Source organism: Xyrauchen texanus, chromosome 47 (assembly GCF_025860055.1).
Source record: "Xyrauchen texanus isolate HMW12.3.18 chromosome 47, RBS_HiC_50CHRs, whole genome shotgun sequence".
In the NCBI taxonomy this organism is placed as follows: domain Eukaryota; kingdom Metazoa; phylum Chordata; class Actinopteri; order Cypriniformes; family Catostomidae; genus Xyrauchen; species Xyrauchen texanus.
Window position 1 is genome coordinate 18,690,755 of NC_068322.1, and position 13,174 is coordinate 18,703,928.

Here is a 13,174-nt window from a genome sequence, read left to right on the forward strand (position 1 = left end):
CCTTTTAGATGTAGACTGTCAATCAATTCGTAAATATGAATTAGCTATACAAACCGGGAACATTTCTGAGGTAAAGAAGCATCATTTATGATACCAGTGTTGTTTGATTCTATCCCATTCCCCACTCAACTAGATAGGAGCTGCACTGGCATTTTTGTTTTCCTAGAAAAATAGCTCCCTGTGAGCATTCCAAAGATGCTGAGAAAACTGACTTTCTAAAAAGAATTAGGTTTAATCAACTTCATTCTAATTCAGTTCATTCCCTGCTGGAAAATCCAGCTTAAGATGGTAGCTGTGTTTTGGAACATGGTAGCTGGTTTCTAGCTGGTCCAAGCTGGTTATGAGATGGTCTAAGCTGGTCCTTAGTTGGTCGGCCAGCTACCATATGCCAAACCCAGCTTGACCACCTTGAGCTGGTATGACAAGCTGGTAGCTGGTCTAAGTTGGTCTCCCATCATCCCATCCTTGGACCAGCTAATGACCAGCTTGGACCAGCTAAAGATCAGCTTTGACCAACTAAAGAGTAGCTTAGACCAGTCGTGACCAGTTTGGTCCTGCTAGAAACCAGCTACCATGTTCCAAAACACAGCTACCAGCTTAAGCTGGATTTTCCAGCAGGGAACCAAATATAGAAGCTCAATTACTTATTTTATCATTTAACCCTTGTGCATCAATTAAAAAAAGTTACACATAGGTTCATTATGGACAAAAATGGCCATGTCCAAAAACTGTCATAAAAATATTATAGATTTATATTTTTTTCCACTTTCACTGACATAATTTTTTTAACCAGCATCAGCTCTAATCATAATGACCAAACATTCATTCATTTTTAGAATTTTAACCCTTTAAACGCTGGTTTGTTTACATAATGCCACTGTTGTTTTTTAAGAAAAAATGAAAAATAGTAATTATTTTCAATTTAATAGATGCTAAGCAGAATTTTTTTCTTTGATTATTAGAGCCTCGGATATGTCAATGATTAACAACAACATTCATTTTGATGCTTTCATATTTTTTATGCAGTATCAGATTTAAAAAAAAGCTACCACTCAGGTCCATAATGGACAAAAATGGCCATGTCAAAAAGTGTCATAAAAATATTATAGAATAATATTTCTTTCTACTTTCACTGACTTATATTTTAACCAGCATCAGTTCTAATCATAATTACCAAACATTCATTTATTTTCAGAATTTTAACACTTTAAACGCCGGTTTGTTTACATAATGCCACTGTTGTTTTTTATAAAAAATATAATAATTATAATTATTTTCAATTTAATAAATGCTACACAGAATTTTTTTTATTTTTATTATTAGAGCCTCAGACACATACAAACCACACTCTGAAATCCATACCAACACACTCACACAATTATATATTCATAATGTATCTAATTGGCTCTATAATATGCATAAGCCAAAAACAGCAGAAAACAACAACAAAAGCGATGATATGCCAAACCTGAAAAAATGGCACGATCTGGTAAAAAATATTTTAAATGTAAATTTTGAAGCCTTGCCAACATAATGAAAGCATGTTAAACAAGATTGCATAATTTTATAGTTAAATGGCACTGGGATTAAAAATCGCAGTTTTAATGGGTTTCAATGTGCCATTTTTGTCCAAAACGACGCTAAGAGGGAGTATTTTGTGTAACTAGTGCAAAAAATATTTTTTTAAAGAAAATAGGGTGAAATATAAAAATTCCAATACAAATTCACACCTGTGGAAAATTTTATGCAGTTAGCATTAACACAGACAAAGTTATCAAAAAAAAAAACCTGAAAAAGCCAAAAATGTCCACAAGGATGCACAAGGGTTAAATATAAACAATAAATGGCCAATTTATTGTCTGAAAAAATTCCAGCACAATTTATGATACCAGTGTTGTTTGATTTTACTGCTGATTTAAAATATGTTCTTTGATGGTCTTGACAAACCATTTTTGAGATTTCGGTGTTCCTCCGTTCAAGTAGATGGGAGCGGCGACACTGGCATGACTGGACACAACCTCCCGAGAGGATTCCAAACATGGCCAACAGTGGAATGACTTGCTAGAAAGACTTTGGTACTTTTCTTCTGGTATTAGGTTTTCTTTTCTTAGTGACAAGTTGAGTAAACAAAAACTATGATAATTGAGTTATCTCAACAAGATCAATCTAAGGGAGTTATTCTAACTCTACATTTTAAGTTATGATAACTAAAAGCCAAAATAAATTTTACAGTGTGTGTGTGCACTGTAAATATGGTAAGTTTTTACATTAGGGAGCTATTTATACTCCATCTGACCCTTCAAATTAGTTTTGTTGGTGTAACCTTATATATTCAAGTTTATTCTGTCTGGTTAAATAATATTTTTGACCTGAAACACACCAGTTAATTTAGATGTTACAAAATGAAGCACTTTTTTTTTTTTTTATAACTGACCATTTTTTTACAGTGTGCTTTCAATGGAAAGGAGCAGTGCAAATATCGCAAATGGGTTTAGAACTGCATTGTCACGATTCCCTTGTTGTCTGCCCCGTGTTTTCTGTTTCACTCGTCACTGATCACATTCCATGTCACGTTTTCCTTGTTGTCTGCCCCGTGTTTCACTTGTCTGTCTAAAAACTACACTTCCCACAATTCCCTGATCTCATCACTGCCATCATTGCATCATTGTTCTCACCTGTGTCTCGTTTTGTAATCATCATGTCTCCTGTGTATTTAAACCCTGCTGTTTCTTCATTCCCCTGTCGATTGTTGATGTGTATGGATGTTTGTTCTTCGCCCTGTTCAACCTGTTCTCCCTGTTCGTGGTCCCTTGATGTTTTTGTGCTTTTATTTTTATTTTGTTTCGTTTGTTCCTGTTTTGTCTTGTCTGTTTTCACATTTAATAAAAACCAACTGGATTTAGATCCTCACCCTCGTCTGCCTTTACCTACTCATCGTAACATGCATAAGTGTGAGGAAATGATGGCAGATTTTTGGGTGAACTGTTCCTTTAAGAAATACAATTTGTAGAATGTATTATATACAGGGAATTATTGTATATAATGTGGGTTAGTGTCACTTGCTCTCCAAAACATAGGATATATGCGTAATGTGGTGTCCATTTTAATAGCACAACACTCCTCAGTACCCTTTTTGCAACGCTCAGGGAATTCATGAACTTGTTTAAAAACTTCCTGCCAAACAATTCTTCTTGCCTTGTCAAAACACCCTCCTCTCTCTATCTATTTGTCTCCCACCCTCACTCATCGCTCAGATACTCCCATCTCTGGAGTGCAGAGAGTTGCTCCTCTGTCTGTAGGAGCAAAGGTCACAGCACTGGCCATTGTTATTTCCTCTGAACCTAACCTAATGCTATCTCAACATCATTCTAATGCACTGTATTACTCACCGTATGAAGAATAGGCATTTCATCTCAATTTCAAAGTCAGTTTTTGTATTAAATAAAGTCTGTGTAGTATGTGCTGGTACCAGTGAAAGAAGCAGACTTTGCTGTTTTACTGCAGGAGGAGATATGCAGAACGTGTGAATCTTCCCACTATGGAGTTAAATGCAAATATTTCTAAAGTGACTCAAGGGAACTGTCTTGGAAGACAGAGTGCAGACTTAAAAGCATGTGTTTTGTTTGATGATGGATTATACCAAAGGAAATAATAAACTAAAACTATTTGGCTTAGTTTCAAGCTCGCTTGATCATAATATATTGCTATGTAGCTAACGTAGCTGTAATCTACTTCATCTACTTGACCTGGGTCCTCTAATAAAGCAATATGAACCACTGCACTGAGTAGGATTAAGATAGCTCTATGACTACCATGAGCAACAATCTCTTTATATACATATGCATTGATTTTTGTCGCATTTATAAGTGTCACATTTATATGTGTTTTTGTTCATGTTTTGTGTTCATGACTTTTATTCGGAAATTTTTGTTCCTTGTTCCTGTTTCCTCTTTCTGATCATGTAATATCCTGTTTGTTTTGGAGTTATTGCACTTTCTAAAATAAAACTCCACTTGGGTTATCGCTTCATCGTCTCAAACTTGCTTGTTCCTGCCTACACGTTACACTATGTATGTGTGTACATACTGTACATATAGTGTATATTCATGTATTTAGTGGCATGTCAAGATTACATTTATAACATCAGCACAGAGACATGGAGTACAACCTCAGCTCTTAAATACTGGATATATAAATGGGATCTAATCAATGTTCTTTAAACATTGCATTGGATTTTTCCAAACTTTATAGCTCTTGATTTATTATAAAATATTTTGTGTATTATTGTGATTTTTGTTCATTGTTATCATTAATGGTCATTGATAGTTCTTGTATGCTATGACAGAGAAGACACAAATCTTTGCTGGTGTGGACACAGTTAATCTCCTAATATGCAGGACTGACCAGTTATCCACTTTACTGTTACCATGATTCGAATCTGCTTGACACGTAATCTCATAAACTGCATTATATCAGTGTGAAGTGCGATATATGAAAATCCAAATGTGAATCAGTGGAAGGTCCATAAATTATGATTTTGATATTATGATATTGCTGCTGATCATACATACTGTATCTCTTTCCAAATACAGTTCATACCTAGAAAAAACAGTTTACTTAATTTAAGAACATTGTTATAATCAATGTAGAATATTCAGAGCTGTTACTTGTGATAAAAAATTATTACAATGCATGCTAATACATTATATGAACTTTTATTAAAAAATTAGTGCATTATATAAATATTGACAGATCATCTTAAATTATAATAGTTTTGAGTGTATTTTCATATTTGACCTCGTATGAACCTGTGATTAACAATGTATGTGATGTTTGTTTGTTAACTCACAGAGAACCAATTGATATATTTTTTCATTTCTTTATTTACTCATTTTTTTTATGAAATGTAAATGCGTATTTAAAAAAATAGGCTTAAATGTTTTTAAGGAAGCCACTGTCACCATAAAAAAAAAAAAATAATAATAAAAAAAATAATATTTATGAAATCAATTGCAGTCTACAGGAAAATCTTGATTTTTGCGAACATTTATCTTTTTGGTGACTATTGTTGGAATTTAACAAGCTGTGAAATTCATTATGCATTTTTTTTTCCACACCAAATATATTGTAAGAGCGGTTGTTTATAATGGAAAAAAGTGCTTGGGGCTGATGGTATGATTGAAGTTCTGTAATTTCTTTCTCTCTTCTATTCTCGTCTCTCCCCAGCGAGAAGCGTCTCTTCTCTCATCTCATCATATCCGGCTTGATTTTCTAAACAGTTTGGACACAGTTTCGGTGCAGCGCTGTGAAGTCTGATTCATTTAAGCGAACCGATTCTATGACTCGTTTGAAAGAATCGACTCAGAAAATGATAACCAATTCTTTTGAGTCATTACTTTCAACTGTTACATGAGGTCCCCTTTCATTGCTTAAAATGATTTTCGGAGGTCTCCACACAGCATGAAAGATGCTGTAAGCTATTATTATTGTTATTATTTAAAAAAATATAATTGAAATAGGTGCCATGAAATATCACACCTGTCTATGACAGCACTAGTCTCTGTAAATATTTTTATTTTTTAATAAAAAGTAATAAAAAATAATAGGCTAATAATAATAGCCTAATTAGCCGCGATCTTTTTTTTGACAGTTCTTAGTTTGTGAACGCTATTTTTCAACAGTTGTTTTTTTATTTGTAAAGTTTAAAAACGGTTAAAATCACTTACAGCACCTTTAACTGGTTATTTTTCGTAGTGAGAGTAAAGTTTATTGAAATACTGCTGTTTATCTCTATAGTTTAGATAACGTTTTATATATTGTCAATTGTTGAGTTTGTTTAAATGTGTCTCGCGCTCCCAACGTTCTTAAACGGTCGAGTGATTCACACACGCTTGGCGATTCGGTTTGGGTGAATCATTCAAAAGGAACCGGCTCAAATGAACGAGTTGTTCACGAATCGGACATTACAGTTACAGTGAGAGTGCTTAAGAGACTGCTGTGGATCTGAAGCTGATATGGAGACTTCAGCAATCCAAAGACACTGCTCGTGCAACTTTGGTGAACAGATTGGACGGATAACGCGCTTTCATGGCTGCTCTCCCGTCATATTAGCAACTCCAAACATGTCCAAAAGCTTGAAGAAGAAAAGTCACTGGACCAACAGAGCCCATGACATTGTGTTGTCCAGGGGTCCGAGTGGTGAGCCCGGGTTCGAGCTACAGGGAGGCGCGGAGAATGGACAGTTCCCTGTTATTGGGGAGGTGAAACTGGACAGGGGCAAACTGAATCAGGACGAGATACTTCTGGAAGTGAATGACACCCCAGTTGCCGGACTGACCATTAGGGATGTGCGGGCTGTTGTCAGACACTGCAAAGACCCCGTCCGTCTGAAGTGTGTCAAACAGGGTGAGTTTAATTGGACTTCGAAAATGTTTGACATCAAGTCCGTTTATAGTGACGCACGTTTTTTTTTAACAATTGCTTCTGCCAAAATACCGCATTGCACTGTGGAAAAAACATAATGAATGCTGGAAACAGTATAAGAGGCATTCAGATTTTCAGTGATTTTCATTTCACTTTTCAAATGTTTATATGTGTATTTAGTTATTTATATTGTTGATAGTGTTGTCTAATTAAGCTCAGTTTTAGTTTAATAACTGTGGAGACTGCAGGTTTATATTTCTGTTAGTCTTCAATTTAGTTGGTGTTATCAGACTGTAATCTGGTCTGTGTGTGTGTGTGTGCCACAGTTTTCTTAAAACATTATGCCATTACTGTTTTCCCTATAGTTCTGTATCTGCTCCTCACAATCACAACAGTCATGAATGTTGCCAACCAACTAAAGCAGTAACAACTAACATTTGAGAGTGGTGGCACCAGCACCTCATTTGGTAGCACCAGTGGAGGGTTGGTATGGAATGATATTCCGGACATTATTCAAAAGGAATCGCAAATTGTATTTGCAATTGCGTTTTCAATTTGTGGACGCATAAAATGTGACATAATCCAAACGCAATTGCAAATCGCGCATTACGGTTTGCATTTTCGTTTAAGCGAACGCAAAGTGACTGCCAAATTTCAAATGGAAAAGCAAAGTCCGTTTGCAACTGTGTTTCCCATATCTTACGAGTTTTGGCCCTGTCATATTTAAATAGCAATTTCAATTACCACGTCTGCTTTTTCACTTTCTCAGCGTTGCGTATATAGCCAGCCAAAACTCAAATGGAATACTAATTCCCTTAGTATTTCCATTGATGCCTTACACGGAAACCTGTCAATCAGGGTCAAGGGTGGGATTATGCTATGGGGCGTGTTTGTCTCGGGAAGTGACGTCACTCACAGTCGACGGTCAAGAGGTGATGCCCTGAACAGACGCCGGTTTATCAAATCAAATCAAATCACTTTATTGTCACACTACCATGTACACAAGTGCAACAGTAGGTGAAAGTCTTGTGTGCAGTTCCGAGCAACATAGCAGTCATGACAGTGACGAGACATATACCAATTACAGTAAACAACATACTTACACAAAACAATTTACATATCAAATGTACACATACACAACACAATAATTATATACAATGTACAGTAAACAATACACACAATATACAATACAATAAGTAGGAGTATATGATATATATATATATATATATATATATATATATATATATATATATATATATATATAGGGATGCATCGAAATGAAAATTCTGGGCGAAACCGAAAATCCAGGATGCACTTGGCGAAAACCGAAACCGAAACCGAAATTTTTACCTATTTAAAAAAAAAAAAAAAATGTTGTGTATAATTGTATTAATGTTATACTTTTTCATTAATTTCATGAATTTAATTAATCTGAATTGAAAAACTACAAACCAATAAAATAAATCACACTTTTATTGAAAGTAGCACAACAAAATTGGACAAAAAATATATTAAAACTATATTAAATATTATTCTTCTTTCAGTTCTGTAAAAATCTAATTTTACAGATTTTATTAACAATTATCCAAATAATGTAAAGTTTTAGAAAACTATTATATGCACAACAACAGTCAAGTAATGAACTTAGCTAACATCTTTCAAAAAGTTTAAATATGCAACAGTCATTTTAATTAAAACAACAGGCAGAACACAGAATGGAGAAACACAGAGGGCCTCTATTCCACTGATCTATATATATCTATAATATATAATTATATATATAGATCAGTGCTCTATTCTGTTTATGTAAACGTATGTACACTTTAAGTGAAAATGATTGCGCAAAACAATTGAAGTAATTGAACTAAATCCAAAGGCAACTGTAAACGACAGATGTATCCCCAAGTGAAGAACAAGTGTAATGTAATTGCTATTCACATCAAATTGGACCGCTTTCTATTTAAGTACAAGTGACAGGTTTCTCTTCAAGAACAAAAGTTGCTTAAACGTTCTGACAGTCTCTCCTGTCAGAAAGCTCATCAAGAACATGAGATGCTGCACTGAACAGTCTCTCACTCTCTGTGCTGGTGCTTGGGCAGATAAATACCTGCGCGCCATCCGCGCAAGCAAAGGAAAGCGGTGTTTGTTTATGCGCCCGTAGTCAAGGGGATTGTCGCTTCTGGCGTAGTTCAGCTATACGTCTCAAGTTGTGTTGTAGCTGCGCTAGTTGTGACATTTTCCTGTAGAATCTCTTGCTGTATTCTGTATATATATATATATATCTTGAAAGTTCTGCTGAATAAACACTGCAGATCGCAAATTTGATGTCCTTATCAGAAACTTTGAAGAATTTCCACACGGCTGACATGATCGGCCTTTGTTTGGTAGCGCTGTGATAAGGGCTAGATCGATCCAGATTGAAATCTGAGCACTGAGGTGCGGGGCGAGGAGGTATATATTTTCAGCTCATATTTTCGGCCTTTTTTCTCTTTCGGCCGAAAACCGAAAGTGCTGAAAGTGCCATTTTAGCCGAAAATTTTCGGCGACGAAATTTGGTGCATCCTAATATATATATATATATATATATATATATATATATATATATATATATATATATATATATATATATATATATATATATGAAGTAGTATATTGAGGAGAATATGTTGACAGTCCAGTGTGAGATTACAGATGAATAAAGTGCAGTGCTAATTATTGATCGTGATAGACTGTGAGTGACGTCACTTCCCAAGACAAACACGCCCCATAGCATAATCCCACCCTTGACCCTGATTGACAGGTTTCCGTGTAAGGCATCAATGGAAATACTAAGGGAATTAGTATTCCATTTGAGTTTTGGCTGGCTATATACTCGACGCTGAGAAAGTGAAAAAGCAGACGTGGCAATTGAAATTGCTATTTAAATATGACAGGGCCAAAACTCGTAAGATATGGGAAACACAATTTTAATTAAAACAACAGGCAGAACACAGAATGGCAGAGGGCCTCTATTCCACTGATCAATATAAAACTATAATATATAATTATATATATAGATCAGTGCTCTATTCTGTTTATGTAAACGTATGTACACTTTAAGTGAAAATGATTGTGCAAAACAGCATTAATTGAACTAAATCCAACCTCAACTGTAAACGACAGATGTATCCCCAAGTGAAGAACAAGTGTAATGTAATTGCTATTCACATCAAATTGGACCGCTTTCTATTTAAGTACAAGTGACAGGTTTCTCTTCAAGAACAAAAGTTGCTAAACTTTCTGACAGTCTCTCCTGTCAGAAAGCTCATCAAGAACATGAGATGCTGCACTGAACAGTCTCTCACTCTCTGTGCTGGTGCTTGGGCAGATAAATACCTGCGCGCCATCCGCGCAAGCAAAGGAAAGCGGTGTTTGTTTATGCGCCCGTAGTCAAGGGGATTGTCGCTTCTGGCGTAGTTCAGATAAATACGTCTCAAGTTGTGTTGTAGCTGCGCTAGTTGTGACATTTTCCTGTAGAATCTCTTGCTGTATTCTGTATATATATATATATATATATATATCTTGAAAGTTCTGCTGAATAAACACTGCAGATCGCAAATTTGATGTCCTTATCAGAAACTTTGAAGAATTTCCACACCGCTGACATTAAACTCCTCAAGTAGTATATTGAGGAGAATATGTTGACAGTCCAGTGTGAGATTATAGATGAATAAAGTAATTATTGATCGTGAGTGACGTCACTTCCCAAGACAAACACGCCCCATAGCATAATCCCACCCTTGACCCTGATTGACAGGTTTCCGTGTAAGGCATCAATGGAAATACTAAGGGAATTAGTATTCCATTTGAGTTTTGGCTGGCTATATACGCGACGCTGAGAAAGTGAAAAAGCAGACGTGGCAATTGAAATTGCTATTTAAATATGACAGGGCCAAAACTCGTAAGATATGGGAAACACAGTTGCAAACGGACTTTGCTTTTCCATTTGAAATTTGGCAGTCACTGTGCGTTAAGCTAAGCGAAAATGCAAACGGTAATCGCGCGATTTGCAATTGCGTTTGGATTATGTCACATTTTATGCGTCCACAAATTGAAAACGCAATTGCAAATACAATTTGCAATTCCTTTTGAATAATGTCCGGAATATCATTCCATAGGTTGGGATCTGTGGCCTATAAAATGAAAAATGTGAAGACAGAAAGTGATATTATTATTATATTACAAATAAATAAGTGAAAATACCAAATACATTGCATATTCAGCACCTCTGAAATGCTCATTTAACAGTAAGGCTTTGATTTCTGTGTTGGTATGCAGATGTACATTTACTTATACTAATATATATATATATTTACCATAGTTTTTATAGTTTAAACAGTGGTATTTCTTAAAAGACTACTGTATAGTAACCTCTGGTAAAAATAGGAAATGATCTTTGCTTAGATATAACATAATTTCTATAAAACAAAGTATGGATTTTATTTTCAGGAAAGACAGTAGCTTAAAGGAATATTCCGTGTTCAATACAAATTAAGATGAATTGACAGCATTTGTGGCATAATGTTGATACCACAAAAATGTATTTCGACTTGTCCCACCTTTTCTTTAAGAAAAGTAAAAATCAAGGTTACAGTGAGGCACTTACAATGGAAGTGAATGGGGCCAATTTTTTTAATGGTTTGAACACATTAACATGAAGCTTATAATTTGAAAAAAGCACTTGCATTAATTGTTCTGTTAAAACTTGTGCATTATTTGAGCTGTAAAGTTTAAATTGTAATTTTTTACAGTCATTTTAGGGTTTGTTGGCATTACATCATTACACAAGTTGTAAAATTGGATATAACTTTAAGATTTGAAATTAATTTTATCACACTAAAATCATATTAACACGCTTATAGTTTACGTCTTGTGGCTATACTTTTGAAACAGTGAGTATTTTAATGTTTACAGATTGGCCCCATTCAATTTCATTGAAAGTGCCTCATTGTAACCCAGTGTGGCAGGACGGAGGGCGGGGCCGGGCCGTGATTCCGCACACCCGGCCCCTAATCAGGCTAATTAGCCCTCGAAAGGGATAAAGGCCGACCGAAGACAGCAGTGCGACAGAGAGAGAGATTTACGGACAGCTGTCTGACACCTGTGTGTGTCTGTTTGTCTTTGGTTCAATTTTATATTAAACTATTATTTATATTTTCAAGCCGGTTCTTGCCTCCTCCTTTCCATTAATTCCTTTACACTGGTGCCGAAAACCTGGGAGGGAGGAGGGATGCGCCGTAGTAGAGTCCTCGCCACTACCATCCACCCCAACGGAGCAGCCGTGGCCATCTGGCAGGGAACGGAGGAGCCCGGCCGCCGATCGTGAAGGGAGAAAGGGCCCCTAGCCGAACATCTGGAGCATTCAGGGCGACAGGGCCACTGCCAGGGGCGGGGGGAGACCCATTCCAGCTGTTTATCGCGGCAAGGTTGTGCCGACCACGAGCAGGGAGGGGCTCCCAACTGACCGTCTTGGATTAATGGAAAGGAGGAGGCGAGAACCGGCTTGACAATATAAATAATAGTTTAATATAAAACTGCTGCTCATAACTCTCTCTCTCTCTCTCTCTCTCTCTGTCCCACTGCAGTCTCCAGTCGGCCTTTATCCCTCTCTGAAGCTTGATTAGCCTGATTAGGGGCCGGGTGTGCGGAATCACGACCCGGCCCCACCCTCCGACCGGCCACACCCAGATTTTTACTTTTTTAAAGAAAAGGTGGGACGAGTCAAAATATTTTTTTTGGTAATCAATATTATGCCACAAATGCTGTCAACCAAGCTTAACTTGTTTTGAACCCGGAATATTCCTTTAAAAATGATTAACCCAAAATATAAACCTATATAAACTACAATGATTGTAACAAAAAATGTATGATATTCCCTCACTCCCCTAATTTAGCTCATTATAAATTCAGTAGAGCTATAGTAGTAAAATTGGTTGTTTATGTATTTCTGCCTAAAATACTTAGAAAATACTTAAAAATACAGTTAGTTTTATTATAGTATATTCATTGTCATTTTCTTAAAGGTGATAATATGTGAAAAGTCTGTAAACATCTCTGTTTTCTCCAACACACTCTCAGGGAGAAATCGTAAGGATTTTTACACGTTGGCATAATCGTATGAAATGTTATGAGTTGGGTTGTACACATTTTTAAGTATTACAACAGCCAATCAGTTCACTCTCCCTCGTCTTCTTGTACAACAAGACAATCATTTTTTTCTGTTATACATAACATACTCTTTTCGCTTTAAATTATGCTTTGGGAGCATAATTATACCCTACTGTATGGTTAGCCTTAGATATGGGTAAGGCCAGAAAATTATGAACCATGTACACAATGTCTGACATGTGGAACTTTCGCTTACTTTTGCATGAAACGTCTGGGGATTTGCACATCATCAAATCGTATCATATGAACAACCTCATATGATTTCGTATGAATTAGCCGCATTGTACGCATTTGTAACATGAGATTGGTTTGGTTTTCTCAGCATCAATGTTATTTATAATGTCGCGCTGTTTGATGTGATTTTAAACTAGTTTACTCACTTAGGGTTTTTTATAGAGGTTTGCATCAGAGAGTTCTGTGCCGAATTCAAATGGTTTCTGCAACTTGTGGCATGCTTCTCACTGGTTCTCGCAGTGCTGTAATGATTTACACTGCACGGTAAGTGAGTATAAACAACTGCTCTGCCCAATTATGTGGCGCTGTT

The 13,174-nt window shown here is 36.1% G+C and overlaps 1 protein-coding gene across 1 annotated transcript in view; it reads left to right on the top strand.

The window, feature by feature from the left end:
* Positions 1 to 6,122: 6,122 nt before the first annotated feature.
* Positions 6,123 to 13,174, top strand: part of LOC127639271 (membrane-associated guanylate kinase, WW and PDZ domain-containing protein 2-like) — a 321,578-nt gene continuing 314,526 nt past the window's right edge. The window contains exon 1 of the mRNA XM_052121194.1: positions 6,123 to 6,405. Within this exon, the coding sequence (XP_051977154.1) occupies positions 6,123 to 6,405 (283 nt within the window). The remainder of the gene's footprint in view (positions 6,406 to 13,174) is intronic.